The sequence below is a fragment of the Pyxicephalus adspersus genome, chromosome 4, assembly GCF_032062135.1.
Source record: "Pyxicephalus adspersus chromosome 4, UCB_Pads_2.0, whole genome shotgun sequence".
Classification (NCBI taxonomy): Eukaryota; Metazoa; Chordata; class Amphibia; order Anura; family Pyxicephalidae; genus Pyxicephalus; species Pyxicephalus adspersus.
In genome coordinates this window covers 89495100-89523073 of record NC_092861.1, presented here as the reverse complement: position 1 = coordinate 89523073, position 27974 = coordinate 89495100, and the positions used below count along the sequence as shown (strand labels likewise).

The 27974-nt window shown below is 37.9% G+C and overlaps 1 protein-coding gene across 1 annotated transcript in view; it reads left to right on the top strand.

Moving 5' to 3' along the window:
* AHI1 (Abelson helper integration site 1) overlaps positions 1-27271 on the top strand; it is a gene marked incomplete at its 5' end in the record, with an annotated part of 90036 nt that extends 62765 nt beyond the window's left edge. Inside the window, 5 exons of the mRNA XM_072410226.1 lie at positions 3789-3857; positions 13948-14110; positions 14216-14313; positions 21629-21708; positions 24913-27271. Of these exons, the coding sequence (XP_072266327.1) occupies positions 3789-3857; positions 13948-14110; positions 14216-14313; positions 21629-21708; positions 24913-25111 (609 nt within the window). The remainder of the gene's footprint in view (positions 1-3788; positions 3858-13947; positions 14111-14215; positions 14314-21628; positions 21709-24912) is intronic.
* Positions 27272-27974: the final 703 nt, after the last annotated feature.

The window sequence follows — 27974 nt, the reverse complement described above, 5'->3', positions numbered from 1 at the left end:
AACTAAAGGAACCAAGTAATATAATCTTGTAATAAAGTAGGACAAAACATACATCTACTATACCACACAACTAATCTATTTTAACACCATGCAGTATTATGGCATGTTATTACAAATGGATATATCAATTAATTAGGTAGTTCTATTTATTTCACAGTCAGACCTACAAACCCACAAATAATTGATTGAAGTTAGTGAGATCTGAGCTGTCAGCTAAGATGTTACTAGAATTTCATATGCAACGTGTGTTATTAGAAAGCAAAGGATTAATCTTTATGCTGTTTAGGTTAATAAGGTAGATGATCAATCATTGTAGACTAAGTTACCTAGCAGGTTCTGATTCCTTCAGTCTGAGAAAAGTTACTAAGCCCGCTTATGTCTTAACATTATGCAGACAATTGAATTTCTTCAACATCAAATACATTCTTTTTAAATGTGGCAATCTCTATAATGCTACTCATTGCCAGTTTGCCTAATACTTGCAAAAACAGTATTTGGAACAGCTTCCTAAACAGGTAGCCAACTAGCTTGAAGTTAGTGTTTCTTGAACCATATGGGAAAAAAAGGGCAGCTTCCCAGGGCCCCACAGGTTCATCGAATCTTGGGGCTTTTTATCAGCATTAACTTTAGGGAGATAAATTTAAAGCAACTCTATCACTATAAAAGAGTTATTTAAGCAAGTAATTCTTGCAATAGAAGATTATAAATTCCCTACTTTTTCCAAATTATCTGATTCTAAAAAAACATCTCCGGCACTGAGCTGGGAAACTGACATTTCTGGGGGTGTCAATCTCCTGGATCCCCCGCACATCTCACTGGTTATCTATTTTGACCTGTTTAATAGTAAAAGCCCGGGGGACCCAGAATTACATCAATTCTGCACATGTAGGTTTCTCTGCAACTTTCAGGGGACAGTGTAGTGTGGTGATATGGGGATATGGGTAGTGTGGTGGCACAGGAAAAGTAAGTTTTTTGTTTTTTTTTACTAAAGACATACTTTGCCTAATAACCTTTTCTATAGTTGCAAGGTCATTGCATAATCATGAATTCTGTAACCAGTATTCAGAGTGAGGAGTGAATTATTTTACTTGAACCACCAAGAACCTTTACATAGCTTAAACACATCAACACATCAAGTGACTTTGGATATACTCACCGATTGGATGTTGTATTACAATTTATTACATCTTTTTGCTATTCTAACAAATTCTGAATGGGTAGTAAGTTGAGGTTAATGGTAAAATGGTTCAGTTAAGGCCCATTCACAACTTTCTGTCCTGGTGCAGTGCAGTATTGCATACCAATTAATGCATGTTATGTCTTTATGACCCTTTGATTTGGTAACTCAGGAACTGTCTAGGGGAAAGCCCTGGGCTTACAACAGAACTGTCCAACTGCAGTTGTTAAGTGCCACAAAAGTTATTTTCAGAATGTATACAAACTATACCTTGCTAAATTTACTTCTGCCTTAGTCATACTAAAATGTGAATCATGACCCTGGAGGACTGGAGTTAAACAGTCTTGGTTTACAAGATTACATTTTTAGGGTGTACCTTGTACATACAAAATCTGGTAAAAATGTAAAAACTGAACGAGCTAGAGAAAACAACCTCTGAATCCCAGTAGCTGGAGGTATATTGTTTAGGGCAACAACAAAAAAAAATCTTCCAGATCAATGTGTTTCAATGGCAGTAATTGATTCCCACCAGAGAATATTTGAGGAAATATTTGATTCCCAATTTTATAAATAGAACTTTAAATGCTTGCAATACATGCACATGTTACCATGTTTTTAATTCCCTTTAAAAATACCTGTTGATCCTGGCAGAAAAGCAATAGGCTCCCAGTTTCTATAGAAGCAAAATCTCCAAAACAAGTGAGAAAGTTGTTTTTTAGTGTAAGCTAACAACTTGGAGGACTGATTAAACTGAATATGAACAGCAGGTAAATGTATATACATACTGTATAGAACACAACACATTTAAAGGTATCTTTATAAACCAAAGGGAGCAAGAGTACAACATAATAGAAGTACTTTGTTAAGGTTTGCATGAACTATAGAAGAGCCCTACTAGACAGTGGTACCCTCCATAATTCCACTTCCTGAACCTTTCTCTAGATTAGGTAATACATAATACAGTCCTAATTTCCTTGTTTATTTCCACCAAACTGCAAACAGTCTCGACAATTACTTCAGTGGATAAGTAGCATTTTCTAACTGTTGCATAAGCTGCTAGCTTCTAACAAGCTGCCTGACCTGCAAGCTGAGGTAGTAATAAGCGGTGTACATTTTTAAAAACCCACTATATTTACTTTTAAATTGCAATTAATCTGTTAGATAAACCATGATCAGGGAATACATTCTGTACAGCATATTGTTGGAAAAGATTTCTGCGCTATTACAGCACACCAAGAGTCAAATTAAATAGACCTCAGGGGGTATCTGTGCCATAGGGAAATACAGACACACCCTGCCTAAAAATGAAAAAGCTCATAATTTTACAAAGCAAACAGAACTAAATAGAAACCTTGGCTATTGGAGAATATGTGGGCAGGAAGGAATTAAAGAAGCAAAACTTGTTTTGTGAAAACACCTGTTCATAGTGTAAAACATGTGCCAATCAAAAAATAAAATGTAAAAAGTCTTCCTATTTTGTTACATTGTAACATGAAGAAGGCAGAGTAGTGTAAATCCTACCCAGTAACTACACAGTAGTGCACTGTCTTTTTTTACTGTCACAGCTCCAGAAGTGTTGTTTCCCAGAGAATATTATTACCAGAAGAAATGAAATTAGGTTGTAGAATATGTATTGCATATTTTTCCATTTGGTAGCAGAAAATGTGTATGTGTAATAAAAGCAAACAAAATCATGATCAGATGTTTTAAAAGTCATTCTGGTGGAGGTGCAGTGCCATCCTAGGTGCCATCGACAATAGACTACAGTCCAATGTACATAATTTACAGGATAATTGACAAGCGGCTTTCAAATTGTTTTATTCATTAGATTATAATTTTTCTGCTATAGATGGGTTTTTAAAGACTTTGGAATAGCTATCTTATTGCAAACTGTAAAAAGAAACCCTTTCACTATAGATAAGTTTATATGTACATTTAACACGATTGTTCTGAATATCAGAAAGGCATTCTAATGCATGACGTTTTACATACTTTAGAAAACAATTAAGAACTTTGTTTCAATGAAAGCAAATACATGCTTTTCATTCAATACAGTAATAATTTTCTAGATTTGGGTATCAGGATTAAAAGTTTAGGAACCTCTAGTTTAATGCAGAAACATTCACATAGGAAAGGTGAGAACAAAGGTGTGCCACTCACTGATACGACAAACTAGGATAGGTCCTAGACCAGGGTGTTATCTCTAATCCAGTGAAGGTTCAGCTTCAGGGTGTCAAAGGCCTGCCATACTGCTTGCCAGGTTCTCTTGGATCACATGAACACAAGAGCAGAATTACAAATCGCTTGACAGGTATAGCTTTTGATATAAATATATATTCATTTCAAATCTGTATTTTTTAATTCTAGAATTAGGTTTGCCAAATTTTGTTTTAATTCTAAAAATAAGTGTGCAAAAAACTCTCCAAAAAACAAACTGGAAATGTTATCTTCTGGATGAAAACATAAACTAAATATATCTTAGGCAGAAATGTTTACAAAATACAAAGGTAAGGACAAAAACACATTTAACTAGATTATAGATTTTCTTTTAAATGCATACTTTTTTTTTAACTATACTGTCATCTGAAATTCGTTTGTGATTGCTGTGTAGATTAACACTGAAGCAAAGGTTTCCTCCTTGAAAGTAGAAGCTGACAGTGGACTAACTATTCAGGAAACAGTAAGTAACCTTTAATTTATAGCACTTTTGTTATAGTGTAAATTCGTACATTGTCCTTTGTCAAGGGTCCCAATCTGACCGTGCTTTGTAATTTTACAATCCTATTTTGATTCACCAACAGCTATGCCAAATATATGTCAACTAGAGATGAGCGAATAGAAGGTGACGAAATGGAATTCGATCCGAATTTCAGTAAAAATTAGGTTCGCAACAAATCTGAATTTCCTCGCGATTCGTGGTAAAAAACGATTCATAAGTGCACGGAAAGGATAAGGAGGAATCATTTCACAGCATCTTAGTGCAGGGAGAGATGTCAGAAGGCGCTAGGTACAGTGCTAGAAAAGCGATTTACAAGTGCAGGGAAAGATTATTTGGGGATCCAAATAGCCATTATACAGCTCTGTCATTCCAGCAAATTATATATCCAGAAAAATATATACGCAGTTCACTGTAGCAGTTATTTGTGGTTAAAGCATTTAGTGGCCTATTTCAGTACAAAAATAAAAATATATTCGTCGCTTTTGGGTGTGTTTTAATTTGCTTTAATTTGTTTAGTTCAAGTAAAAGTATGTCAGACAGAGAAGTGGCAGGCCATGCACAGAGGAGTGGCAGAGGCCTAAATGTTTCTGGCGCAGGCAGAGGTCGCAGCAGAGTAAGGGGGCGTGTCAGCAGGAATCCCAGCGAGAGGCCTTAGATCCCGGTGTCATCTAGAGGTCGTGTCTTGACCAGCAACCCAGCAATTCTTGATTGGTTTACTCGGTCATCCACTTCATCCCAAGTGACATCAGACACCCCCAGCCAACAGTCCGTGGGTTCGTCAGACACAACCCTTAGTTGGCATGGCCCGGGAGCAGGCCCTTTGCCCTCACCTGTCCTTAACCTGCCTCTGTCCTTTGCTGTTCCCTCAGCCACAGAAGTATTGTATGCTGTGGGCTCAGCTCCACTTTGCAGCAAGGACTAGCTAGTAGAGGACAGTCAGCAGCTAATGCCCAGCCAAGATCTAGAGGAGACATCCGCCGCTTCCTCCGCTAGGCAGGCAAGTAGTAATGAGGAGAGTGGGGTGGGAGGTAGTGTTGCGAGCGGTCAGGCTCCTGACCCAGAGACCATTGAGGAGGACATCAGTGACGTGCATACACTACTCGATGATGATGAAGCTGATCGCACTTGGGAGCCGGGTGAAGAAGGGGCTTTATCATCATCAGGAGAAGAGGATGGCAGCTTGCCAGTGAGGCAGCGGCTGGACCAGCAAGGTGGTAGCATGGCTGGTAGTCAGCAGGGTGGCAGCAGTGGGAGGTCAGAAGCCAAACATGCCCAGGGTAGACCACCTGCTTTTTAGCAGCTTACCTGCCCGGGAAGTAGTGGTGCAGGGGTTCAGTAGTAGTCAGCTGGCCGATGCCTATCTGCGCCATCGTCCATCCTCTTGCAGGTCTGACCGGGGGGACCCTCTGCACTCATGTTCCACTCCCATGGCTGCTGGGGAGGGGTGGGGTGGGGTGGCAGGAGCAGTACCAGCTCCATCAGCAGCAGCCTGAGTCTAGAGTAGCTGACCAGCAGCTAGATATAAAGCAGAACCTGAACCAGCAGGTGGTGGCATACTTGGAGTGTACCCTGCCAGCCGTCATTGAAGATCCGCTGGACTACTGGGCAGCCAAACTGGATTTGTAGCCGCAACTGGCCGAGTTTGCCCTGGAAAAGCTGTCCTGCCCAGCCAGTAGTGTGGAATCAGAGCGGGTGTTTAGTGCGGCGGGGACCATAGTTACCCCAAGAAGATCTCGCCTGTCCACCCAAAATGTGGAGAGACTGGCCTTTATCAAGATGAATCAGATGTGGATCAACCAGGATTTCCACCCACCAATGCTTGATGCATCTGATTAGATGATCCATGCCGTCTGACCCAAACCTTGACAAAAGAGACCGGTTTCTTCTGGCTACCTGCCTCCGCCACTACTCTGATGCTGCCACCTGCCTGATGCCACATCATCATCAGATGTCAAGTGCTCCTTCTTTCACCCACCTTTGTCAGTGGGTACTGGTGCTGCTGCTGCCATCTCCACACTATGTCACCTTGCCACTCTGTGGTCTCCTGATGCTGCCGCCACCTCCACACTATGTCATTGTGCAACTCTGTGGACTCCTGATGCTGTCGCCAACTCCAGACTCTGTCAATGTGCTACTCTGTGGTCTCCGTCTCATGCTGCTCCTGCCGCCACCTCTGTGGCCTCCTCCTGATGTTGCTGCTGCCGCCACATCCAGGCTCTGTCATTGTGCCACTCTGTGGCCTCCTGATGCTGCCACCATCTCCAGACTCTGTCATTGTGCCACTCTGTGGCCAGTTATCCCTGTGGTGAATTTTCTGACACCTCCTGCTCCGAATCCAAAAGGTACAAGGATCAAGAGGCCCCACTTTCACAGTCTGTATTCATAGTGAGCCTCCTGATGCTGCCGGCACCTCCAGACTCTGTCATTGTGCCACTCTGGTCTCCGCCTGATGCTGCTGCTTCCGCCACCTCCAGACCCTGTCATTGTGCCACTCTGTGGTCTCCACCTGATGCTGCTGCTGCCGCCACCTCTGTGGCCTCCTCCTGATGTTGCTGCTGCTGCCACCTCCACACTATGTCATTGTGCCACTCTGTGGCCTCCTGATGCTGTCGCCAACTCCAGACTCGGTCATTGTGCCACTCTGTGGTCTCCGCCTGATGCTGCTGCTGCCGCCACCTCTAGGCTCTGTCAACGTGCCACTCTGTAGCCTCCTGATGCTGCCGTCACCTCCAGACTCTGTCATTGTGCCACTCCTCCTGATGCTGCTGCCACCTCCAGACTCTGTCATTGTGCCACTCTGTGGCTTCCTCATGCTGCTGCCACCTCCACACTCGGTCATTGTGCCACTCTGTTGCCTCCTGATTCTGCTGCCATCTCCACACTGTCATTGTGCCACTCTGTTGCCTCCGCCTGATGCTGCTGCTGCCACCACCTCAGTCACCCTCTCCACTCTGTCGGGGGGGGCTCTACTTGTATATAAGTGGTTAATAGAACAGATTCTGTAGACATCTATGTGGAATCAGCTGACGAGGGCGTAAAAGGAGTGCACTTCTTCTTGACGCTAACATGGAGCTGTAAGGCTGAGTTCATACTTGAGTTGGTCAGTTTTGGCCCCCTGACTGCCCAAATAAGTGAAGTGTGCAGTGATTCTAATAGCAACACCTGACATCTGCATGTCATACTGACTCACAGTATTATTTCACTACCACAGCAGACTCCCTATGCGTGTTACTGCAAGGCAGTGTTCTACACCACTATCAACGCTCTCTGCAGCCCGGAAATAGCCATTTTTTAACGCGATTCGCTGCAAATAAATTTGTATCAAGCAAATCTTTTCGGAAAATTCGGCGAACCGGACGAATCGAATTTTTGAGAAATTTGCTTATCTCTAGTGTCAGCCTAAAAATTCCACAAAAAAAAATGGTAGAAAGTTGCTAAATCTAGACCTGATTGTACAGTCAGATTGTTTGAGATTACCTTTACATTTGCTTCTTTCATGGCAGGATCATAAGTGTTATGTGAGAATAATGCTTAATTACAATAATATGTTAAATCCTATATGAGATTTAGGAAAGACCATTTACACATAAATGTCCCTTTTGTTAACCATCAAAGCTGAGATTTTAGAATTTAGAATTTTACACCTGTAGTTATTTTTATTATTATTAATAATAATGTTAAACAGTATTTATATATATTGCCAACATACCACCCAACCAACATACTTACTAGGAGGAGATGTTATGTAATTCACAGAGAGTTATAGCCCCGGTTGTTCACTAAATGGTGGCAACTGGCGTACTGACACTCGTGGGCTGTCGTGGCTTTGTCTCAATAGGTAAACAAGGGTAGAGCACGGTGTTGTGATTCATTTTGTCCCAAGTTCTAGCACACGAATCTTATTCCAAACAAAGGTTTTCATGTCAAAACAGGACTTATTCCAAAGCGGACGTATACCAAGGTACCACTGTACTTCATGTTCTGATGATGACATTGTTAGAATTTAGTGAATGTTCATATAGCACAGATGTCACTTCAATTACTTTATTAAATTATTCAATATATTAACTCATAAAATGTAGTACTCCATATTGTGAAATACATGACCTTTACAGTTCAGTCAATATAATGATAAATACTATAGTTTTGTTTTTGTAAGATTTCTGGAGGGAATAGCCAACAACTGGAGCATTTTCTCAGAACATCTGTGTCAGTTATAATATTTTCAGAGAAACAATCTGAATAACTTTTTTCTGTCATGTGAAGCCAAGCGATGCTGTGTGTATATTGGCAGTGCTTCATCATACATGTTACAAGGACCACCAAGTCACTGAGGCATTTCCAACAAACTAGGCATGGCATAAAACCCATCTGCTTTGGGTGAATTTATTTAATTACACCTGTTTTTGTATTATTTCATTCCAAGTAACAGATGTAGTAACAACCAAGGCAACCATATTAAATATATTATCTAGGAATATGGGATGAAAATATAATTTCTGTAAAAATTCTGTGTTACCTGCTGGATCTTTTGATTTTGGAATCAAGTACATAAAGAATAACTCTAGTCAAAAATCATTTTAAAATGTAACTCATTAAAAAAAAAAGTCTTCTGGGTAAATGACAGCCAGCATCATGCAACCCACTTCCCTGGAGTGCAGGCTTTTAAAGATCCACCTCCATCCTATGACTGGAGAGAAAAAGGAGAACAGCACAGTGATATACTTATCTCCTTGTCGCTCTGCTTTCCACTGCTGTTGGCATGCTGTATGTCAGGGCATAAAGTAATTGGTTTCTTGTTCTGTGGCTAATACCAATTTGAATTTAGGTGCTCAAGCTATTTGTCAAAGGTTTCACTATATTTTCTCTGGTTTGAACAGAACAATACAATACAGCATACTTGAACATTGTGGCAGACTTACCCCATGGTGTGCCTTCTTTCAGAGATTTAAAATCTGCACCCCTCCCATTTGCTTCATTTACTGCTTTTGCAACCCCTGTGAGTCTACCTGGTCAGATGTCTTGTTTTTGTGGCCACCTGACAGTCATTGATGATTTGGTCAGCACAGTGGCTGAAGAGGTTAGCACTTTGGCCTTTGCATCACTTAGGTTCCAGGTTCGAATCTCTGCCACGGCACTATCTGCATGGAGTTTGCAGGTTCTCACTGTGTTTCTGTGGGTTTCCTCCGGGTACTCTAGTTTCCTCCCACATTCCCAAAACATGCAGTTAGGTTAATTGGCATTTCTTCAAAATTGACCTTAGGCTGTGTTAATAACATGACTATGGAAGGGTCATTAGCTTGTAAGCCCCTTTGAGGGACAGCTAGTGACATGACTATGGACTTTGTACAGTGCTACGTAATATGTTGGCCCTAAATAAATACTGTGAAATATTAATATTAAAATAATAATGTATGGTTACATTGCTGGCATTAGTGTCTCAACACTAGACTCTATTCTTGTCATCTTACATTGCCAGGAATGAACACTGCACTGTGAATAGACAATATATTTAAATATGCGTATGCTGAATGCAAATACAGTGTATTTCAAATGCAAATAAAGTATAAATACCTAAGCATGACTTGATTTAAGACTCAAATTGGGAAGGGGAGAGGCATTAAGTGGCCAATTGCATCTCCTGTATTCACATATACTGAAATGGAACATACTGAAAGGATGAGAGAGCAGAAGCATCAGCACACCTCTGTTTCTGCTCCTTCACTGTCCAGTCACAAGCTATAAGCAGGGAGGTTACCTAGCTGTACTGCCTAAATGCATCAGGGAAAACTCCTTTAATCAGACAATGTTTGTGTCCTCCACATCATTTTAAATGATAAGTCACAATCTATGAAGAAGAAAGGTGTATTGGCTACATGTATTGTAAACCCCAAGACTGGCTGGACAAAAAGCTCAGTCCTTTGGCAAGTAAGACTGTTGTCATGTATGTATTTTAACTGTATTTTTAGCTATTTGTTTACAGTTCAACTTTAATATTAAACTGTATACCTAATTCTGCTCCTTTGTGAGGATGGTTGTGTAAGATAGAGAGATGCAGTAAGTTGTGTTTAATTAACAAACATAGTGAAGTGTATTTATAAAAATAGGACCGGTTCACTATTGGAAAGAGTCAGTACAGTGAGGGAGGTGTGATGAAACATCTTTTGCAAGGTGACTGTATTGTGATGCCATCTAGTTTAGATCTATAATCTTGTTTCCTAGTACTGGTTGCATATTATGCAATATAAAATATCTTATTATAAACAGAATCTTAAGATAGCTACAAAAGTATTTGACAAAGATTAGCAAGTTCCAACAATTATTTTGTTGTGACCTTATATTTGTAATTTATAAGATGAATCTATCACTTATTTTCTCTTTAAGAAGGGAACCAAATATTACATGAGAATTTTGAATGTTTTACAAAATATCTTTGACCCATCTCATGACCCAAATTGCTTTCAAATTCCCCAATACACTTCCAGGTTTTTGTTGGTGATATGACATTCTAATGGACAACTCTACTTAAATCTCTTTCCACAGACATCTCTTCTAATGACCATGTCTTGGACCAGTTGTTATCCAGTATACATATTACCACTAGTTAAAAAAGAACAATCACAGTGTTTAAAAATAGCGCTATGGGAGTCCTACGTTGATAAATATAATGTTATTACTACTGGATGTTTTCATTAGGGAGTGATATGAGAGTTCCACATTATCATAAGAAGTGATATGTGAGTTATGCAACAAAGAAGTCTGAAAAAAATTATGTTTCCTTCTTCTATACAACTTTGTATGCTTTTTCCACATCCTAGTTCATGATAACTCTGAGCTAAAGTATATAGTGACAGTGTGACATCAACTAATCCTTTATAATATGTACCAAATAAAACCAAGTCTGCTCACAGACTAGAGTGGCAGCATAGAAGTATGCAATTTCATTTTTTTGCTATCACATCCAGTTTTTATGATACAGGGTACACTTCATTTTTGTCAAACAACATACAGATTTTACATACAATGAAAAAATAATGAAATTTAATAACTTGAATGAACTGTTTATTTACATTTCTTTTGTTCAAAGAAAGGATTTATTATTACTCTATGACATTTTTTTTTACAGTAAAACATTTGAAAATTAATTAGGTAAAGTAAAAGTTTACGCTTTTCCAGGAGTGTTCAGTGTTAGGACAATCCCGCCAGATGCCCCAACAATAGTCAGTCATCATACAGTGAGGGAAAGAAGAATTTGATCCCCTGCTGATTTTGTCTGTTGCCTTCTGACAAAGAAATGACCAGTCTATAATTGTAATGGTAGGTTTTTTGGTAAGTGTGAGAACCAGAATAACAACAAAAAGAACCCTCAAAAAAATCAGTGCTCAGTTTTTTTTTTGGTGAATATGGTCCCAGCTGCCCTTAGATCATTGACAAGGTCCCCACGTGTAGTTCTGGGCTGCTTCGTCACCGTTCTCATGGTCATTGCAACTCCACGAGGAGAGATCTTGCATGGAGCCCCAGACCGAGGGAGATTGACAGTTATTTTGTGTTTCTTCCATTTGCAAATTATGCCGCCAACTGTTGTCACCTTCTCACCAAGCTGCTTGTCTACAATCTTGTTCCTGACATCCTTAGACAGCTCTTTGGTCTTGGCCATGATGGCTAGTTTGGAATCTGATTGATTGATTGCTTCTATGGACATGTGTCTTTTTATACAGGTACTAAAACAAGCTTGGATTAAAAGCACTCACTTACAGAGGGTGCTCCTAGTCTCAGCTCGTTACCTGCATACAGTGAAGACACCCGGGAGCCTGAAATCTTGCTGGTTGATGGGGGATCAAATACTTATTTCACTCACTACAGTGCACATCAAGCTCTGACTTTTTAGCACTGGGTTTTTGAGGGTTCTTTTGTTGTTGTTCTGTCTCTCACAGCTACAATAAACCTACCATTACAATTATAGACTGGTCATTTCTTTGTCAAAGGGCAAAGGTACAAAATCAGCTGGGGATCAAATACTTCTTTCCTTCACTGTATGTACATCCCCCTCTCCCTCACTGTTTGTACATCCCATCTACCCTGATGCCATCTTTCCATGACCTACAAATCTTGGTGGAATCGTTCACCTTTTTCATCATTGACTGCACCAAGGTTTTCTGGGAAGTTACAAAGAAGGCTATGCAGAAAATGCACCTTGATGCTCATATTGCAACCAAGCATTTTGTAGCTCTCCAAGAGTTTCTGGACAATATTTGTGTAATTATTTGCTTCTGTGTTTCCAAGAAAGTCTTTGACAATGGCTTTGAATTATAACCAAGCATTCTTTTCGAATTCTGACATTGTCCTGATGAAATGTTCATGATAAGCTGACAAATCTGTGGACCATCAAATACAACAGCCTTAATTTTTTTTAAATGACAGGCTAGGAAATGCCAAAATTAGGTACTTGAAACAAACTGCTTCATCAGACCCAGTTTCATGTGCAGAGATGGGAATATAGAATGTTTGGATCACCTGGTTTTAGGGCAGATCTTGGAGGCCAACTCCTTTCCACCCAATGCCTCTCACGAGCTCTGCTGGTCCCACATGCACAGATAACAGGGATACTTGGTGTATCCACGTTGCTGACCAAGAAGGAAGCATACCATTATAAGGTCAACACAGATTGCAATTGCACAACCTCTGACCACACTGTCTTGCATGTAAATGAATAGCCTATACAAATCCACACTACAGTAATCGCCTTAAAATAGGACAGTAGTGAATAAACCTGTTGTGATAGAAGAAAACTAACTGTACTTTCAGAATCGGCATACCTATTTTAGTGTAAATAAGCCTAAAAATTGAAGTCAACAAAAACATTTGTTCAAAATTGTTCCCCGGTGTAATCCTTTAGACTGACAAAGTGGGTTTTGTACAATGAGGATATCTGCATTTTGAGCATATAAAGAATTGCAGAAATTTAGGAGACATTCCGCAAAATAAGTTCTTTACTAAGTTTTTATCTGACAAAGAGCTTTGCACACCATTTTCTACAGATGTGGTGTGTCTAACCCACAATCTAATCCTAAACTAACCTTTTATACTTCTAGTAGTTTAATACTGAAAATGTTCTATTCCAAAATATTTATATGACTTTAGGTTTAACTCAATAAATTGTGTCTGTGTTCGTTTTAAATACATAATGTGCTAATAAATTAGTCATTAATTTTTTTTTGTATGATTGGATAGTTAAAATAAATTCTTAGCCCCTTTTATAAATTATCCTCAATATATCAACAACAGATAGGAGCCAGCAGGGTCAGTGTGGGGCATTTGAAAATATTTCAGGCTCAAAGAGGACTGTAGTCAGAAGTCTGAGGGATAAATAGTGGAAAGGAACTGAACAGAAAATATAGCACTACTAAGCATAGATTGTGGTACACATGTGCAAACAGATGGTGGTAGGCTGTAGATTTTTTTTTATATTTATCACAGTGGGTGCATAGTAATAGATTTGGTCCAATATAAAAGAACTGTTATGTTTCTTGGTAGAAAACACAATTTGAGAGATCATCTACATGGGCTTTTTTGTACCACACAAATAATTAATGATGTCCAGTAAAGTTGCTACCGTACATGCAGGTTTTTGCAGGAGTATACATTTTTGTTTTATTGAATATTCTTAAATGTTTGTTTATAAATCGACCTAATTGCGTTAAATCCCCTACTTTTAAATAGCAAGAAAGGTGCCTATAATATATATGTGTGCATGCATGTATTTAAACATAAATCAAAAATGACAGAAGGAAGAGTATTTCTTTTAAAAGTAGTACAGTATTTGGTTTGATTGGTGTGCTAAACCATTTTTCATGTTTCCCACAGTCCATTATCGTGTGTCTCATTCTGTTTTCCCACCACCTTAATCCTTTTAGTAAAAATTTACAAAGCCTCAGCTTTTACCAAGGTAAGAGTTTTGGTTTCAGCTGCATTACTGTGAGAGGAAGTAAATGCTCAGGTCTTTGTTTGTGGCATTAATGTGATAAAGTTGTGGTGTTGTTATCTCTTTTAGGTTGTGGCTCTGTATGACTACACAGCACATCGATCAGATGAGTTAAGCCTTCATCGTAGTGACATTATCCATGTGTTATACAAAGATAATGACAATTGGTGGTTTGGCATTCTACAAAATGGACAACAGGGTTATTTTCCTGCAAATTATGTGGCTGCTGAAAGTAAGTTCATGCATCCTTCCAATATAGGCTAATGTGGGTTTAACTGATTGTTTCTGGCCAGACAGACAGCTGAAACTAATACTACTTTTCTGTTCTTCCTTTTAGTTCTTTATGATGAAGATCTTCAAACACCATCAGCGTCACATTTTAATAATTCCCAAGATGTTTATAATGCAGAGGGGCACAATCAGAGTCCCCACAGGGTAAATATATGTGTGCTTACCTAAGGGTGTTTGACTTTAAAACAGAACTAAACCCAGTGTATACTGCCCTCAAACCGTTGCAGGCACTGCCACTTTCTTCTTCTCCTGATTTTGATTCTGATTTTGGGTCATCTTGATGTAACTTCTGCACAAATAGGCAGGAATCTATGCAGATCCTGCACCCGCAGGGAAAGCTGGGATGTGCCAGGTGTCCTGGCAACCAACACTGATCTGTGCGTACCTCGAGTCTGATGTCAAATTTTTCAGCGGCCTATTTATTCTTACATTTTTTAAATGCTAGTTAAAGTTCAAGAAATAGCATTTATAATAGTATTCCTTTTAATACAAACCACCTAATTCCTGTACAAGAGTCTTTTACCTTCCCTATGAGCCAGTTTTCGTTTTCATTAAAATATTTCATCCAGTGGTAATATTGTAGTAAAGAAACTTTCCTGTATCTTCACTGGTTGTTTCAAAAAAATTTTAATAAATCTAAAAGATACAAGGTCTGTTTGACAAGTAAAGTAATGAGCCTCAAGCATAAAGACAAAAGCTAGGAACTTTATTTTCCATACATTTTCAATATAATGTCCATGAAGCAGAATGCACTTGTCAGATCTTTCTTTTAAGGCCTTTATACCCTTTTTATAGAACTCAACATCTTGGCCCTCTAAGTCCTCAACTGCCTTGATGACATCATCATCACAGTCAAATTTCTTCCCTTTTTAGGTATTTTTTTAAAATTCTAAATAGATAATAGTCTGGTGGGGCCATATCTGGCCAATAAGGTGGGTGTTCTAACAATTCAAAGCCGCATTCATGAATTGTGGCCATTGCAACAGCTGACTTGTGTGATGGCGCATTGTCCTGATGAAACAAAATGCCTTTTGTCAACTTTCCTCGTCTTTTTTATAATATTCATATTAATGGTTCATAATAGTGAAATATTAGGTCCCTGTGATTGTTTGACCCTTTTCATGAAAGTCCATCATCACTAAACCATGAATATCCCAGAAGACAGAGGCCATGACCTTCATTGAGGACTTTGTGTTCCTTGCCTTCTTTGGGGTAGGAGATCCTTTGTGTTTCCATTGTTGAGACTGCTGTTTTGTCTCTGAATCAAAATTATGGATCCAAATCTCATCCATTGTTTTTGAATTTTTACGAAAACTTCTGCTCATTTTTGTTGAAATGCTCGAGATAGACTTTGGAGCATCTCACCCGTTCTCTCTTTTGGTCAGATGTTTCGGAATCCTTATTCCAAGTTCTTCAGTAAGAATGTGGTAAACTCTTTCATTTGAAATCCCCACACTCTTAGCAATGCTTCCTGTGGTCAGTCTTCTGTCTTAGAGGACAATATTGTGAATTCTGTCAATCATTTCCTGGGTTGTGACAACTTAGGGTGCTCCAGGCCTTCCTAGGTGAAGGAATTTGATGACCGCTCTGTGCTCGATTTTCTCCACCCAAAAAATCACCAACATACAAATTTTAAATTTGTTTTAAAAAAATATATAATAGATTTACTTATACTTTTTGGTCAAATTTCATCTAAGGCATTATATTTTATATTTACAAATATTTTTATTATTTATATGTTAGTCTCACTACTTGTCAAACAGCCCTTGTATGTGTTCTATTTACTGAAATGCAGGGTTCTATTGGATTCTTCTAGTTCCATTCGGTCATTGACATCATTCATATTGGCCCTTTAAAAAAAACGGCAATCTGACATTCCCTAAGACTTCTGTGGTAAAGATCTTTAAAGTCTTTGGTCCTGATTTACTAAAGCTCTCCAAGGCTGGAGAGAATACACTTTGATCAGTGAAGCTGGGTGATCCAGCAAACCTGGAATGTATCTGGTCTGGGATTCAAAACATTTGCTAGCCAATAGCAAATGATTTTAAGAAATCCATTCCAGGTTCTCTGGACCACCCAGCTTCACTGAAGAAAGTGTATTCTCTCCAAACTTGGAGAGCTTTAGTAACTCAGAGCCTATGTGTTTTTAATGAAAAGATTGATTCTCCACCAGAGAATGGTTGGTGAATGTCAGGTTCACCAATCTTATAAATAGATCACTTAAAGCAGCGGTGGCCAACTAATGATCCGCAAAAAAATATTGGTGGTCCGTGGCTCTGGTTGGTGCACTCTCGAGCAGGGTCAGGAGAAGGATCTGCTGGGGGAATCACCGGCCCGAGCCGTGGACCATGTCCCCCATATGGATCCCAGGCTCACTGGGCAGTGGGGAAGTGGGCAGGTTGTGTCTCTGAACACAACCTGCCCACTGTTCCATTACAGGCTCAGACTTGCGATGGGAAATTGGGCGTGTTCCAGCATCACAACGTCACTAAAGTGGAAGTTTCTCCCCCTTTGAGTGACACTCGGCTCCACTGGTCCAAAAAGGTTAGCGACCACTGACTTAAAATGCCTGATTTATTAAAACTCTGCAAGGCGGGGGAGAATACACTTTCATCAGTGAACCTGGGTGATCCAACAAACCTGACATGGATTTCTTCAAAGTCATTTGCTATTTACTAGCAAATGTTTTGAATCCTGGACCAGATCTATTCCAGGATTGCTGGATCATTCAGGTATCAGGTATGTATTGGAAATACAAATAACTACAACTAAACATTAACAAACTACAAATAAACATTAAGGTGTTATCACATATTCTTGGATCAGAACACTTAAGCAGGAGTGCGGGTGTAATGCTTATTTGCTGGTGACAGGATATTGAGGGACAATGTGTTTTTAAGCTGAATGTAGATGACTGAGGGGCAGCCATTCTGTAGTAGTAGTTCACGCACATCCACTGCAAATTGGTTATTGGTTGGCAATACACATCTACTTCATACTGGATGCCTATGCACATACACATATAAAACTACCGTATTTTCCGGCGTAGAGGACTACTGGGCGTATAAGACGACCCCCAACTGATTGGTTAGAGTGGTCTGCCTATAACTGCACTGTTCCTTCTGCCTGACAGATCTCGCTATTGTGCGAGATCTGAGAGGCAGAAGGAACAGTAAAGTACTGGTAATTGGAGGAGGGATACAGGAGGAGGTAACAGCCTACACTCCTCTAAGGCGCATCCCTCCAAGTGAATGGGCGGGTTCTACTGGAGAGCCAATCCAGGCTCACGTTCTCCTGTGCAGGCTTGCGTTCTCCTGTGCAGCTTGCTTCCCCTTTGCCTCATACTCCCCGCACAGAACGGGGACTGGACCGCGCCGGACATATGAAGCAAGGGCAGTCAAGCTGCAGGTAAATACCCGGCGTATAAGATGACCCCCAACTTTGGCACAGATTTTTCGTGGTTAAAAAGTCGTCTTATACGCCGGAAAATACGGGTACATCAAGAACTCCTGTGTACTGGTGGTGAATTTTACTGCTGTTGTACATTCTAGGGAATGGGGCATATGTGCTGGGGGCATGATACACAGGAAAAACCAATGTATCCTAACAAACACACAAACATTAACCTTGACTATACATGGTTACTTAGAGGTAATCATCAAACTTTGGCATAGAGGGGGAAGAGACCACTGCTGAAATGATATGCTCTCTAAATGGTAAACCTCCAAGCTGTGTGTCTGTGTTCAGTGTCCATTGTCTATGTAGTGTGTGTAATGGTAGTGTGGCAAGGTTTTAGAAGGTCAATCTTATAAATAACCCCCACACACACACACACATTATTGTTTGAAGGTCTGGAGAGTCTATTTTCAGGCACAATGTTTCTAATTGAAACCTTAGCCAAAAAACATGTACAGGATAGGGAGTCACTACTTATTGACTTGTGCGTGTACCTTTTAGTTTTAGGTGTTGAGCTTTATACACAATAGCCTTTTTACAACAAAGTGGTAAGGAGAAACTGAAAAAGGTGAAACGGATCCTAAAGCTCTGCTAAGTAGGCTTAAAGTAGAAAGCAATATTTATTTATTTTTTTACCTGACCAGGGCTAGGTACACATGTGCAATGGTTCTCGTCTGATAATCGGCTCAGGGCCGAGCTCTAGTAGCTATATAGACAGTCATAAATTACCAAGTGTTTCGTGCTGCTCATATTCTCTAACTATGAAATAAAATGCTTTAGTGGATCTGTAATCCCAATATTGTCATCTTTCTTTATTGGTTTATAAACCTGTTAGGCCAGACAAACTAAATAGATGAACAATGACTAGGTGTTTATAATTGCGTAGGAGGATTTTTAATCCCTTGAGCTGTATTCTCCGACATGTCTTATGAAATACCCCTGACTTTCAAAAAAATTGTGCTTGAGATACAAAAGCATATTTAAACAGAACAAATCAGGTATCCAAGAATCCTTTGTAAAGGTGGTGTCAAAGAGATTTCTTCAAAAGAGACCACATACTCCATTCTGCTTAGTATAACAAAACAAGGCATTATTTCAGAAGGGGAACGTCAACATGATTGTTTGATAACCAACAATAAAGTTATTATATCAGGATATCAAAACAATAGAATTTCCTTGAACAGACCAGTTTGTAGTTTTTCACCTTATTCCGTATTGTTCTGTAGTTTAGATAAGCAAAGACCAGCGCAATTCGGAGTAAAAATCCTGTAATGTGTATGTTAGCGCTAAAAGGTTGTTACTAATCAATGAACAGAATGACATCAACAACTGGAGAAGATTGCAGCAAGCCATGAAATTCTAATTATATAAATCATTAGTCCATCACTCGCTACCAGTGACAGTCTGGCCCTCAGTTCATTAGAGATAGCTCATCAATCACTGAAACTTGCAACAGTGGACTTACAAAGATTTGCTACAGACAAGTAGCTGTATTGAAACACACACACTTAGATTTTGTTATATGGGTACTTGGTAGTGTACTTCTTCTCTTTCATGAATTTAAAAAAAAAACCTTATAGTTTTGTTTTCCCAATTAATTTCTTATTTCCATTAATGCCATTCTTTAATGACATCATAAACCTATTTTTATCCTTTATTTTTCTTTTGCTTTGGAAGGGTAAAAAGTAAGAAGAATGCTGCAGATGCTTCTTTCTGTTATATGGTCTAAAATGGCATTGTACCAGCCGTCAATTTATTATTAGGAGAGATTGGCATCTCCCCCTACTGGATATATGTTGTATTGCAGCATATGTGCTTTTGATGTTTTTGCTCACTTATCTAATCATTATCTAATCATTAGTGTGCACTGACATGCTAACATATTATTAAATAACATGACATAACTAAGGTTATGGTTAGTGCTCTTGGTTGGGGCTCTCTGCATGTTATTCATGTGTGTGTAGAAGGAATAACCACCCCATTGAGCAGAAAATGTCCATTATCATTTCGAAAACTCCCACCTTAGCAAAATGCTTGTGTGTTATATTATCAGGGTATTGTGGCAGGTGTAATAAACAATCTGTAGCTGGGAGCGCCTTGCATGACCTGTACAGGCTGGTTGAACAAACTAGATTTTCACTTTATTGTATTTATTCATGCTGCTTATCTACAGTTGTTGTGTATAACTACTTTTCTGTTGATGTGACAACTAGAAAGCACCATTTTCTTACCCTACCAACGGAGTATTTTTTATCATAGTAGTAAGTGTGTAGTATTAGCATATCATGCTCTTCTTTTTGCAAAAGAGTTATATTTAGAGGACCACTAAGCCTAAACCACATGTTACCTGTCACTAAGAATCTAATATTACCCCAAGAGTAAAAGTTTCCGTACCTTGACAGATTTATACAGACACATTATATTTTATTTTGCTGTGCAGAAGTGTACCAGCTTTTGTTATCTGTTTCAGCTAACTCAGGACAAGCGGCCTCAAACCTAATAAGTTGATGGGTTTAATTGTTGGCCTGAAACATTCCTGTTATTAGTATATTGTGAGTAAGCTCCACATTAATGTTCACTATTTAGTCCAAAACTTATTATTTGGTATAGGGTCATTTTGTTGGCAAATAATCCATCTTATTTGGAGCACCAGCCAGCATTCTGTAGCGTTGTTAAGCGACAGCACAAACATCATGCAATAGGATGACATTTGCTTATTTATGTAGTTATTTTATATTTGCTTTCATAATTGTCAAGTCTGGTAAACATCAACCTGCCCTAGTTTGTTACCATAGACAAAATGATTGAAATAGTTGAAGCAATGCTCCTATGGTTTATCAACATAACCAATGTAAGGCTATCTTCCCTGTGAAATTAATAAATACAAATGGTTATAAGAATAGATTTATTTTAAGTGAATTTGTTCGGCTTTAAGAAGGAGGAAATAATAAGAGAATGTGATTACCTTCTATAAATACACACATTTTCCATATTATAAAGTTGATGCTAATTGTAACTTTAAAGTAACTGCAAAAGACAAAGGGTACTTTTTCTACATGAAAAAATAAATGTTTGCATACCGAATATAGAAAATCTCCTTTATGTAGATAATTTTAAGATAAGGCTAGAAAAATATCTGGCTATAATTCTTCAAAGCTCCAAAGGTTGTTGATCTGGGATATCGCCATTTGCTTTAGGGAATCTGAAAGTCCAGACCATACCCACTGAAAACATTTTACTTATTATGAAATGAAAAATGCAACAAGGGGGACTCGAACTGTTGAGCATTTCAAATCCAAAATCAGACAAAAATAGGGCAACATTTCACGTTCAGGACTATTTCAATTGGTCTTCTTTAACAACCTATTTGTAAAACATTTAACTGATCTACCATATTTCATATATTATTATTTATTTCAGGTCACCTAACATTTCCAAAAATCCATTCCTTGTTACCATTGATTTTGATGTGATTTGATCAGTGATTTTCAGACTTTTTTAGTGTTAATATTTTGGGGCATGTGGCCTATTCTTTTTTCATCGGTGGTTACTTTCACATTCAGAACCTTAATTTATACAGACTCTGTATAGTGTAATGATATTAACTATAATACTGCTTCTATGCTATCACCATTAGCCATCTACATCAGAATGATATGATCACAAATTTGTAATAAAACATTTTCATCTTTCCTTTTTGTGTTTATCTTGTGTAGTTGGTATCAGATAGTCCCCTTTTAGTGGTATAGGGCCAGGTGCAAGTAAAATGTTGCTTTTATCCAATCCATAATGCTTTGCTTCTCACCTGAGAATTGCTTGTTTGAGGTAAAAATGGGTCTGAGCCGGTTTCCTTCCTTGTAACCACATAACAACAAACAGACCCCAAGTGAGACCACGTGCTGGAAATGGGGTATATTCTCTTACCCAGGAAGCCAGTGGCTTTGTGAGATACAAAGAATTGGCCTTTCTTCTTCTATAATGTGTATTTGTTGTTTTTTTGCAGATGTCAGCGGTCCCCAGCAAGTCAAAGGCTCTGAAATTTATGTCACAGCATGACACAGATGCAGATTCACCTGTGACACAGTAAGGAACTTTGGTTAAAGAATTCTTCCTATCTCATTCAGTGGTACCTACCAATATTCCCATGGAAAGTGTTTCATCATCCATGCAGCAATGAATCTTAGATACGTCACTGCCAGCAATAATACTGTTTTTGCTAGTATACCCGTTACATTTTTTTAACTTTTATTTATTTGCATAAGCTCCTTGTTTTAAATCATTTTCCCTTTTTTAACAGAAAGCAATAAAACCTTTTTTTGTAATAACAAGTATACAGCATGTACTCCAATTCCTATTTTGGTAATGTAATACTTTGTAAGTTTGATTTTCTTTTTAAGAATACAAAAAGTAGAAATGTGTGAGATCAGGAGCTTTGTCAGAAAAAAGCCTTGTATTATATAAGACTTTATTATATAAGACTAAAAGGCTTCTGCAGTTAGCTAAAATATGCCACATTACAAGTTGCATTGGGTGGTGATGTGCCCTCTTACACTTGTAAATGTTGTAAAAGTACAGTGTTGAATACACCTCTTACATTGGTGGTCAGTAATGAATTACACTCTTTATTTAGGGGGAAAATGCTCCCCAACATTTTTGGTAGGTGGAGAAGTGCCCCTTGGATTGAACAGAGTGTAGAGAACTAATCCTTAAAATTGGTGTCAGTGTAGTGCCTCCTTGCATTGTTGATCAGTGTGGTGCTCTCTTACTGGTGGCCAGTGATAAACTTTTCCATTATATTAATTAACCATGGGATCTACTTGCCTAACAAGAGTGCTACCCCATCATGGGTTCTGCATCCAGAACAATTCAGGTATTGAAACACTCCAAGCATTCCCAGCAGTACGAACCTATTTTTCTACACATGGCACTAGACTACCTGTCTCAGAGATTCAAATTCCATGTGTTTCTCAGATGTAGTTTTGTATTTAGTTAGAGTGGAGATTTGGCTGCTATAAATAACACCAAACAAGTTTCAGGAAAGTTTTAAGCCGGAATTTTGATTACCATCCTAAAAAGAGACAGGTTATGTTGAGCTGAGGGACAAAAGTTACAGTATACTTTTTCATTTTTACTTTCATGTATTTTTTCAGGTTTTTGTAATTCAACAAATATATATTTTCCCTGTTAAAAAAAAAAAAAAAGAAAATCTATAGGGATAAAATGTACATACAATTAGTTTAGTGGTACACAGACAGTACAAGTAAAATGAGCAGATGAAATAAATCACTTGGTTTTTTAATTGCCATCACTGTTCTTTGTCTCCAGTTGACACCACACCAGCCATCTGTTTGTGGGATTCACAGTGTTTGTGGTAGCGCTCATAAGTAGGGGTAAATGAGTCCTTTGTGGTTCCCCTTTCTCTTTCACACTAAGCACACATGGGAAAAATAGGATTTATACTTTTAATGCATTTTTATGAAGGAAAATACATCATTTTTGCTTCATGTAAATAGACCAGTTGATTTGCTCTACCTTTCAGGCACTTTGATGCCTTTTGTAGGATTCATCCCTATTTAATTTTATAAAGTTAGGGGTTAGCTAGACTGAGCTTTAGCACCCACTTAGAGCAATGTATTTTCAGCCATGTCACTGTAATTTTTATTTAGACGCAATTGAAAATAAGTGTCACTGTTTTGAAAAATTAGGATCCTAATCCTGGTGTTAAAGCTTTGTAAATTGAGCCTTATGAATGGACATTTTAAAAAAGGAAACAAGCTTTCTCACATGTTGAGCACTCATCAATCTTTGTAGCAACAAAAGGACTTGTTTCTCCTCTGCTGGTACTTCTACATACAGCTATGAAGTGCACATGATTCTTGTTTATTTTTTTCCCTTGATTGGACAGGTCATACGCCCAAAGGCTGTTTTAGTAAAAGGAAGAAGTGACGATCTAGGTGGTTCCAATGTATAAAAATAAGGGCCACTTCCTGTGGTCAGTCTAATTGAGGTATAGAGGAAGGTAATAATGCAACCTAGAAGAACAGGCTTTTCTTGACTTCCCTTCTACATTCAGCTGCAATTCTGCAGCAGTAGACGCAATTTCTCTACATTCAGAGGTAATTCTTCTAGTGGCCAAGTACATTCAAGTACTGGCCAAGTGCATGTATTTTGCCGCCTATAAATTAATATTAACCGATATACTTTATAATAGGAGATTAAGCACTAATAATGTCCAAAATAGCGTTTTAACATAATGTTGTGAACACTTAATTATCTTAATAATTTCTGTTCATAACATTTGTGGACTTATGAGTGTCTTTGGCCATTTAGTAGGAAGTAACAGCTCCAAACTCCTGGTGCCTAGTGAAACATAACAATTGCACAGGCTTTGTACATATCTGCCCTTGTTCATCCGCATTAATAGGTTGATTGACAAGACAAGTAGTTTACACAATAAAAATAGGCACAACTGTGTTTTCAAGTATAACGAAACCCTGTTATGCATACTGTACCTCACCAAATTTTATTACAGGTTGTCACCATCTTCCTCCTCCTCTACCTTGTTGCAATCTTTGGCCATCTTGATTGGCCGAAGCCAGGTTGATATAATTCATTGAGCAAGCACATTTATTTAGTCCTAGCATCTACAGGGGAAATTGGGATGTGTCGTCGATTTGTTACAACTCCAGAGAGCAATTAGGTTAGATTACTTTTTGCATAAAGGTCATCTGTGCCTTTCTGCAATAAAGCTCTACCTGGTTCCAAATTTTTAGTTCGTTTATCACAGGTAGGGACGAGGACATGGCATTTCTGGCAAGATCAACATATATTTTATGTACTTGCTGGAAATCTTCTTAGTATAAAAATAAAAACCAATGCAGCTACCACATCTGTGGACTGGTCAGCTGCAATATATAATGTTTTGTGTTGGATATTTTATAGAACAGCATCTTATTGAGATGCTATGAGATGCTTATTCTATGAGAACCACCACAACAAGAGAGGAGTAGTCACCAAGACAGGAGTACATAGGCAGCAATAACATTATTATAATGCAATGTTACATAGAGTTGTCCAATTTGTACTTTGTACAGCACTATGGGGAGATGATGGTGCTATATAAATAATAAATATTTTCATTTCATTGGTTCTTGCACTAACAGAAAGTGGGGTTTCGCTAGAGTTCGGCTAAAACTAAATTACACAAACACATTTTATTCTCAGAACAGTTTCATTCTTGTTTCATATCATCTTCTGAAATGTATTTGTCCATACTCACTTTATTAGAAAAACGAGGCAGAGAACACGGCAGATGACGGCATCACCTGATTTGATTTCCCAGCCGCTGGCTTTTTCAATGGGATCTTCTTCTGGTGCTGAATGGGATCTCCTAAGACAGGATCACAGTGTTAAACCAAAAAAGAAAAGTTTTCAACAGTCACCTACCGTTGGGAAGACAAATGCTGCATTTGTGCCAGATGAATGAGAGTCAGAACCAAGTTTGTGCATATATCTTCATGTTTTTAAGTGGCCATTGTACATTTAAGTTATATACACTACAACATAATTTAGGAGAACCTGTCAAAACTCATAAGAATATTCAGTACTCATTAAAATATTCAATTCTGCACTATTTAACTTTTTTGGAGCCTATATCAATGGCTACATAATGATTTAGTCCATCTGCTGCTTTTTACAAAGCATAGCAATCCTTATGGCAAATATTCAGCTACTGATCTCATAGCTGCCTAGCCTTATACATTTGTTGATATACCAAAGGAAAGGTAAATTTTTATCATATGCTTGCATTGTGCAAGATGCACATGCTGATATACCCATGCAAAGCAATAATTATCCTTGATGTAGCTGGTCATACACTGATGTTCATTGTGTATGGGACAACCCTTGTTTACCATGGAGCTTCAACATGCTGATTTTGTGTTTTTTATTATTACAAGAACATGTATAAAATGGGCATTGTAACATTTTACTTAAAAACATTTACATTTAAAAAAACAACTGTGGCTGGCTGTCTAAGCAAAGAAAAGCACCTATGCCAAGTGTCATGTTAATAATACATGTATGTTATGATATTATAAAAAAAAAGCTGTATCTACTGATAATTACCTAGCTTTGAAATCCCTTTACTGTTGATATCTGACTACAGTTTATCATAAAGAACAACCATTCACTCCCAACACAACCACACTTTTTCCATGATCCCTTTATGATGACTTGTCCTACAAGTTTTCAGATCTCATAACTTTCCCTTATTTCAAATAATTATTAATTATTATTGACTAAGTCTGTTTTTATGTATTTGCTACATTTTTATACAAAAGGTAAATTATTCTAAAATATTCAAAATACATCATGCAATAAACATGTAAATAAAAAAGTTACAATGTTTGCAAAAATTAGAAATATTAATGTAATGGGTCAAAAGGGCTATGGATAAATACTTATGCTTTGTTTACTTTTTTACTAAAACACATAAGAGGATTTTACTTTAGTACTTTTAGTTTAGTGTAACTGTCTTGTTATATGTAGAATGGGTTTTCAAGACTACCTTGTTCTGGAATTAACTAGTACAACTCTTGTTTATAAATTCAATGTTGATCTGTAATGAAGGTTTGATGACAAAACATTCAATGCAATATATACATCACAGCATATTTATGGCAATTAGAAACTACATTCCAAATATAAGAGCTGAATTATGTTGGTTATATCTGCACTGGCACTGTATTAAAAAAGTGAAATTATGGTTATTCAGATTCTGTATCTTTTGAACCTGGGACTTTACAAGAAGCTCAGTAAATGTGTGCTGGGTTCCATATTCCATATTTGCCAGTTTGAGCTCTTGGAAAATGAAGTAAGTGTGTACCCTTTTGAAAGGCATATTAGGTGACCACCATGAATAAATAAAAAATAGCCTGTTTTATTTTGTTGATCTGAGCGGGTCTTCCTCAAGTCTTGCTATATGGTGTTAACCCATTGAAGTGTATAGCAAATTAAAGCTTAATTTTGCATTGGTAGAGTTCAGTTGAGGTACAACAGTTTGGTAGATATTTGCACTTGGAAGTGCAGGTTCCCAACGGGTTTCCCACCAAACCACCTGGATTGGCTGTATTATTCAAGTAATTTTATTTTGTGGTTTCTTTTATAACAAAACACGATTTTTACCTTGTCATTTGTGTTTTTTTTTTTTTTGTTCAATGTTGCCAACAACCATATTTTTATTATACACAACCTAAATTATTTTTTATTATTTTATATAATGATGTAAAATTTAGATTTCTAAAAAGATTTTGTATCCTAAAATGCACTTTGTTTTGAATTATTTATATAATCTATTTTGTATTATTTTACTGAAGATCTATTTAATTTATTAGCTTAATGCTAAAGTGTGTAATAAATGTTTTTTGTGTTGTTTAAAGCTCATCTCCTGGCAAATATTTAACTCTTTACTCTCTAACTAAACTCTCAATTTTTTTTTAATGCTCTTCCTGTTTACAAACAGCTTGGTCTTTCATTGTTTAGGTCACAACCTGTCTGATAACACTTTCTATTGACTAAAATATAGAATCAAAGAGAGGAGGGAGAAAGAGGTTTGACAGCCAGAAGATTTTTTCAAAACAGTTTTTGTGTATTAAAGTATAAATAGTGAAAGAATAGGTGAAAGAAAATGACTTACAAATAAATATCCGGTTTCTGTTTACGTTACACAGGATCGGCGTCATTTAGTCACTATACATACCTATTTCTAACCACATAACAAAACAAATCAAAAGTATGTAGGGAAAATTGTATTTAAGTTGTATATTATTCGACACGTTTTGCCAAAAATAGGCTTTTTCAGGGATTAGGTGTTGGACAGGCTGACAACGGTCAGACCGTTAAGCCTGTCCAACACCTAATCCCTAAAGAAGCCTATTTTTGGTGAAACGGGTTGCATAATTTACAGCTTAAATACAGTTTTCCCCACTTTTCATTAGTTTTGTTATTCGGTTAGAAATATGTATGTATAGTGACTAAATAAATCCGATCCTGTGTAAGGTAAACAGGAACCAGATATTTATATTGTATGTAATTTTCTTTCACCTATTCTTTCACTATTTATACTTTAATACACAAATACTGTTTTGAAAAAATCTTCTGGCCGTCAAACCTTTCTTTCTCCCTCCTCTCCTTTGATTCTATATTTTAGCCAATACAAGAGGTGGCCTACATGCACTTAAAATAAAAGTAAGCGGGAACACAATTTGCTTTAGGGTTCTATTAGCTGTCCAGCAGTTGGACCTCTCAGATTCCAGAAGAGGAGACTGCCACAAAAACATTATGGCATC